The sequence below is a fragment of the Eschscholzia californica genome, unplaced genomic scaffold (assembly GCF_041429995.1).
Source record: "Eschscholzia californica isolate CP2 unplaced genomic scaffold, dmEscCali1.0.p SCAF_4, whole genome shotgun sequence".
Classification (NCBI taxonomy): Eukaryota; Viridiplantae; Streptophyta; class Magnoliopsida; order Ranunculales; family Papaveraceae; genus Eschscholzia; species Eschscholzia californica.
The window spans coordinates 2,938,248-2,945,630 of NW_028238461.1; the positions used below are offsets into that span (position 1 = coordinate 2,938,248).

The following is a 7,383-nucleotide window of genomic DNA, read 5'->3' on the forward strand; positions in this document are numbered from 1 at the left end:
TTTAGGTAACAAGCAAAGAGAGCATTTAATTGCAAACCAGCATAAGTTCACCAGACAAGAGGATAACATACACAGACAGATCCTTGCTACACACCAAGTTTTTGACACCAAAAAGAAAAATAAAAAAAGCTCCACTACTACATTAACTTAATACTTCTCACATTATGGGTAATCATCATCATCGAGACTAGTTCTGACACCAAAACATTAACGAGAACCCCTCAACTTACCCTTACTTAGGAGGAGGGGCTTTTCAGAGCTTGTTATTGTACCAGAATACTCCTTTACTACCCTTTGAAAGGTCTTCGTCTGGCTCTACATACACACATTCCTTTGCCTCTCTCCACATTGCCTTGTAAAACGATGTCCCATCGAACTGATAGTAATCTCCAAGAATAGGTTTGATTGCCTTAGTAGCTTCCATTGCGTTGTAATGAGGCATCGTCGAGAATAAATGGTGTGCAACATGTGTGTCTGTAATGTTATGGAAAACCTTGTTTAGTACTCCGTAATCTCTGTCCATTGTAGCCAATGCCCCTCTGAGCCAGTCCCACTCGGACGAATCATAGTGAGGGAGTGAAGGGTGGGTATGTTGCAAGTAAGTTATCAAAACAAGGAATCCATTCACAATCAATAACGGAACTCCATACATACATATCACCCAAGCAAGTCCTTTGATAGCTGCAAGACGATACAACCCGTAAACAACTGCAAAGAAACCGATATCTGATATGTATATTTGAAGACGTTCGCGGTCACTGTAGATTGGGCCATGAGGATCAAAATGGCAAGCGAATCGTTCATAGTGACGGCCTGAAACATTGAAAGCTAAGTATAAAGGCCAACCAAGAGTGAGTGTGACACCGAGTGTCAAAACTCGACCGGGTGGGTTGTTGAAGTATTTAGAGAACCACGAGACTTCTGATTTGGATTTAGGCACAAAAACTTCGTCACGTTCAAGTGAGCCAGTGTTGGAGTGGTGACGACGATGGCTGTATTTCCAAGAGAAATAAGGGACAAGGAGGAGGGAATGGAGGATTAAACCGACAGTGTCGTCGAGCCACTGGTAATCACTGAAAGCATGGTGACCGCATTCATGAGCAATGACCCAAACGCCAGTAGCAACACAACCAGTGAAAACCCAGTAGACAAGCCAAGCAACGGCTGAGATAGGAGCAGGTAAAAGTGGGATGTAAGTTGTAGCTATGTAGTAGAAGATTGAGATGAGGGTAAGGTCATAAATGACATAAGAGAATGAGCGAAGGACGGAGCGTTGGAAACAACGAGGAGGAATAGCTTTCTTGATCTGGCTTAGGGTAAAGGGAGGTTTAGAGTGAGGGGCTCGAGCGAGAACTTGTTTCTCTCCCTTGTTTGCTTTGGGTACAGACATATTGCCACCGGCCCCCATTGTGTCCTTGATCTACAGAAAGATATCTCGACCTGCTCAAAACAATAAGGTAAAAAGATATAAGTACTTTGTGATGGAATCATACAATGCACGTAATAACACTTATAAACTTGCTCCCTCTCAAACACATAAAAACCGAAAATCAATTCAACAATTACAGAGAAAGGTGGAACAATGGGAGGAAAGATCCCTTTATAAGCAAGAAATGAAATCATTGACAAAACAGAAGTAGCGTTTGCTGCTAATTAATTTAATGAAAGATCCGTGTAAACTACCTCTTCCTTTATTATTAAGCTTTCTATAATAAGATAATTTAATTTCTAATACAGAAACAAATGCAGCTTGATAGAGTAATCAGAATAGACAGATCTCCAGCTCTATACTTTTTCTTTATGGACTTTGTTCAGACTCTAATTAGGTATTTGATTAAGACAAGTCAGGCCGACGGATAGGATATAGATTTCTGAGTAATTAGGGAAACTCCATTCAATTCGGTTTACATAGTTGTCTATATCGAATTATTAGGAGACCCAAGTGACGAATGTCTTAAAAGTCAGTAGCGGTAAGAAAGACATGTAGTAGACTATTAAACAACAAATAATTTAGGTGACATTTTTTTTTTCTCAATATATGAATTTGTCTCGTCTGACTCAAACGGACTCAATCAATCCAAATAAGTCATGCGGACAAGTTAGACAAAGCAACTAGTTTGCAGTTCGACTCTAGTCAATTCAAACTACGAAATTTCATATCTAACTTTAAAAAAAGACTCCTTAATCCCAAATGCAGTAAAAAGAGTCTACAACTAGAACAAAACAAAGTTATCTACCTACCATGGGTATTGGTGGAAACATGTTCAAAAGGGCAAACCCAGAAAACAAATATTGACAAAAAAATACTATAATAGGCATATTGTTCTATTATGAAACTATAGGTCAGTTAACTTCTAGTAAACGACAACCATAATTAACTTATTTATTCGAAGTCGATAGGTAAAGGTTTTTATTTTTTACCTTAGACAGGGAGAATTCAAAGAATCTAAGAAAAGTGTTAGGAATTAAGTCGATTTCGTAAACGTAATTAATAAAGAATTTAGCACTGATGAAAAATTCCACTTGAACTTCAAAGCAGAGAGATTAAAAAAAAAGAAGTAACTGTTGGAAAACATAAAAGAACAGAACTTTGGACTTTCCTTTCCAACTTGGTTTTTGAGAAGCATTGGCAATGGCACACCCGTTAATGAGACGCATATTTTTTTTTTTTTTTTTGTGAAATGAGACACATATGTTGATCCAGGAGAGCATTTATATGCTTTAAAATAAAAGAAAAACTGGCCCGTTTCTGATTATGACTTCTGCAATATATGACAGATTTTGACAAAATAGGTGGTCAAGCTAATCACGAGAATCTGCTGATAGTTCTAAATTTGACAATAATGAAACATAAGTAGGACAAGTTTAACCAAAATAATTGGTTAAAGGCCACCGATGGCCGATGGGGGCTAACCAAAGACAAAGTGGCCCTAAACAAAACCTAAAATAGGCAGAAGAAAATAAAACTAAAATTACCAATATTGGTCGGCAGGCTTGGGTTGAAAGTGACTTTTTTGTTGTTGTTGTTGAAAGTGACTTTAACAGATAAATAACAAACATATGTATATATAAGGTCAAATTTCAACATATATATTCAATAAGGTAATGATGTTTTTTTTTTAAATAAAAGAAAGGTAATGATGCAGTTATTGTATAAAAGTATAAAACCTAATCACCAAATGGGTGACAGTCAAGAGGCAAATCATCCATTTGGCGGTCCATCTAAAGATTTAAATTGTGGACCAAATGGGAGATGGCCCTCTTAATTCCCTCTTAACAACATACCATAAAAATCTTTCAACAGAAAAAAAAAATACCATAAAATGATAGGTTGGAAAGGAACCTTATCCCTTTGCTTAGTAACTTAGTAGTCCTTGCAACAAAATAGTAACTTAGTAGTCCTAATGTTGTAGAGTCACCTAAAATTTATGTGCTAAAGTCCAAAACTATGGCATTTCAGCTGTTTACATACACTTCTGAGCACCAAAGTTGGGATATTTTATGGTTGTTATGAGAAACAACAATGGTAGTCTGGCTAGAATGATAAGCCAGAAACCTAGGGGGTCAATTTTGTACCGATACTCAGATAGTCAGATGAAGATGGTCACAACTTAGAGAAGGAATACTCAATTTGCTTTTCCTCTAAATCATGAGGGTCTCCAATCAACTGAGAGTACAAATTTGAACAACAGTCGGGCATTACGGTTGTTGTGAGAAAATCGAAGGACATTTTATTATCAAAGTTACTAGACATGAAGAACCAATGCAATCAATGAGTAGTTCGTATAATTAATTGTAATAAGTGGGATAAATTTATTATAAAGGGGCCTTCTGCTATATGTCCTAAGAGCATCTTCAACGAAATACTCAATCTTAAAAATTTCGTGTGTCACGTAAGATTTTTAAAATGTTTACAAAATATTATTTCCAGTGCAAAACTAAATTTTGATCTCTATTATGATGTAGCAATAGTTAAGTATAGATATCTCAAGACTCAAAAGGACTTCTCGAGATATGTATTATTGTCTTAGTCATAAAAATTTGAATTTAAACCTATGCAAAACTTAGTTTGGGTCTTTTTCAATAGAGTATCTCAATAGTGTCTTGTAAAAAAGAAATCTCAATTGAGACTATAGGACAATTAGAATTGATTTTAAGTTAGGAATTGGAGATGCTCTAAGTCTAACAACACTAACATAATAACTAAATAATTCATTCCAATTTTAACTAGGCAAAATTCAACTCCCCTAGCTAACAACATCGATTTTCAAATCTTCAACATAAAAAAGGAATACACGTCTTATACACATGATAGAAAAGTCCAACAATAAAATAGGACTATCTATTAGTTAATGAAGGTGGCACTCTAGTGAAATCGAATTATTTGGCAACAACTTAGCTAGTTGGTTGTGCATCTACTTACTCGACAACAAGACATACAGTTAAAATACAAATTATAGGGAAAAATAATAAATTTGCAAATGTCAAAATCTGTAGTAGCATTGAATAAACGAAATTAGTATGAAATCTTATGTCCTCTCCACGAAAAATAAAACAAAATTCAGACTTATTTTCTAGAAAGTCATAATAATTAAGGGGAGCCAATAAGAGCTCTCCTCTATTGCTCTTGGCGCCCCTATAGCCAAATTTCGCAAGGGATATAGTATGAGTGAAAGGGGCGCCTATTAATTTTCTGAGAAGGCCACAACTTTTTGTTGACTAGAGAGAAAGCTGATTCAGTTTAATGACCATATAACCATGCCTTGAACGAGCACAACTAGATTGATTCAGGAACAAATCTATGACTAGTACTCCCAAGGATATTAAATTAAAATTTTCTTAAAAGGAGATAAACCCTAAAGTAATTTTGGACAGAAAAAGCAAGGTTTGAATTGCCTAACTTTCCGCTTTCCACAATAAACAAAGATTAATAAATGAAAAAAAGATTTCAAAGAAAAGCACATACTACTTCATTTTCTGAAATGCAGATAATCAAGACACTTGTTACAGAAACTATGCAGATTTTTACATGAAAATGAAGAGAAATATATCAAATGTATACAGAAATTTGGGAGGAATTTGAGACAAAAGATGACAAAAACAAGTTATATCTTCAGATCCGACTTAACCGGAAGAAGAAACATTAGAAAAATCAAGTTCGACAAAAACAAAACCATTAAAAAATATACTAATAAAAAAATAAAACACTGAAGATTTTTAGTTCTCCACATACAAATGATCTTCTAAATCTTAATTTGTTCTCAATATGCAATTTGAGCTTCAAATCTGGATAAACTCAGTAATCGCATAGCGGAAGGGAGAAACAGAGGAGGAGGAGATTGATTTCTAAGCATTTTAGGTAATTTCAAACATAAATAGAACATTATAATCTCTAGATCCATTCTATAATCGCCATTAAAAGACGCTAAATGCTCTGGAAACTTCATAAATTCGCAGATAACCAAAAGGATCTCATCAAACTCAAAATGCAAGAACAAAATCAAACAGAGACGTGATTTTGATAGAAATTCAAATGAATAGATAAAAGAAAGATAGATTGTTACCTTCAGAGAAGCTCGTCGCTCCTCTGATTCTCAGCTCTCTTTCTCTCTCTCTCTCCTCACGGAACCGCAATCGCCGGCTTATTATCTCTCTCTTCTTCTCCACAAACTCCTTATTTAAGCTTTCTTTTCCCTCCATCAAGTGGCTTCGTGGGACCCACTAACTCCTCACACGTGTGTGGTTACTATTCTCCAGTTACACACTTGAGCGGCAAAATCGAGGACGAACCCTAAACTTACCTGAGAACACAAATAGATCTCAACCGTTGAAGTTTAATCGACGTTCAGAAATCATTCTTAACATAAAATATCGAATACTCAATATATACAGCCAATTTTTTTTTTTTTTGTTGAGGATATACAGCCAATTTTGAGTGTACGGAAAAATTCAGTCTTGATTGAATGCACCAACAAATTGGAGCATTTATTTTCTCTCTTAAAAGCAGAAGGAAACTGCCATGGCAATATTGTGGCAACTGGCTAAGATATTTCACCCAGACGGGCAGGCGTGCTTCAGAGCTCAACTGCATAATAGTTGTAGTTTATTTCATACCAAGTTGAGGTTGTATTTATCCAATTTCTATAGTATTTGAACATTGGGTTTTTTGTAGTGAATATTTGAACACGTCAGGTTGTGCCTTCGACTACTAGACATTGTAGTTTATCATTTTGAATTTGACCTTCCAGTCCATAGGTACTATCGGATTTTTTTTTGTTTGCTTGACTACCCATTTAGGATTTGTTTTCATGTTAGGTCTAAGGGTCTTTCTCGTGGCCTAATTTTAAGGTCGACTCTGACATCTTACTAACCCGAAACAAAGTCTGAAAATAGAGTAAAGGGGTTGGGTTTGAATCTTGACGAACTAGATTATCTCTTAAAAATATATGCACAAAATTAACTAAAGGTAGTCATGATAAGTTTTGAGGTCTCTTGTTATGGCCTTTGAGGGTTTTAGTGGCCTAAGGATCTTTATGTAGAAAAACATCAAAAAATCATTGAGAGTGACAGACAATAAAAAAAAGAACTGGCTGCTTTTTTTTTTTTGTTGAAATAAAGAACTGGCTGCTTGGATGGAGGTCTCAGAAAGGTGGACTAGTTTGGCAGAAGGAACTTACAAAGGAACCAACAAGTTGAATTGTTTAGACCAAAAGCAATAAAATGTAGTACGTGGCACTCTAAGATTTAGCAGGGGCGTGTTTGAGGGGGTGCCACCGATGCGGTCACACCGGGCACCTCGAACCACGTAATTTTCTTAAAGAGGTGGGGGCCCCTAAATGCCAAATTAAATATGTTAATTTGGCAGCATACAATTAAACACGATAGTGATATAGTTGAATTGGTAAACCTCTTGAACATTGATTATGAGGTCTCAGGGTCAATCCTCTCAATAGTGAATTTTTTGTTTATTTTATCAACTCATTATTATCTCAAACGGTTTCTAACAACTACTATTTTCTTCACGAAAAAACAACAACTATTAGTTATGGATAAACTATTACTTTAGTTTAGTTGGTATGTTAATGAAGTTGAATACTTATTGTTCTATTCTTTTCATGGAAGGAGTGTTGTCAAATGTATGGTTTTTACATATAAATATTTGGGAGGAAAAATACACAATTTAGAGTCATCAGAGTTAATTTTCTTTCTTATCGAACTTAGTTCATTTAGGATAATTACTAAATGTATAATGTGTGAATTTTTTTTACGCTTTGATATCATTGGAAAAAGGGTCCCAAACATTTTTTCGCACCGAGCTCCCGAATTCTGAGCCACGCCACTGAAATTTAGAGTTTGAGTGTTGCATTGGAGATGCTCTTAGCT

The 7,383-nt window shown here is 35.5% G+C and overlaps 1 protein-coding gene across 1 annotated transcript; it reads right to left on the minus strand.

Moving 5' to 3' along the window:
• On the minus strand, positions 1-5,731 carry LOC147541563 (delta(12)-fatty-acid desaturase FAD2-like). Its single transcript, XM_086636869.1, has 2 exons — positions 5,565-5,731; positions 1-1,440 (listed from the first exon to the last, which is right to left on the minus strand). The coding sequence occupies exon 2, from the start codon at positions 1,406-1,408 to the stop codon at positions 254-256; it is 1,155 nt and encodes a 384-aa protein (XP_086492995.1). The 5' UTR covers positions 1,409-1,440; positions 5,565-5,731; the 3' UTR covers positions 1-253.
• Positions 5,732-7,383: the final 1,652 nt, after the last annotated feature.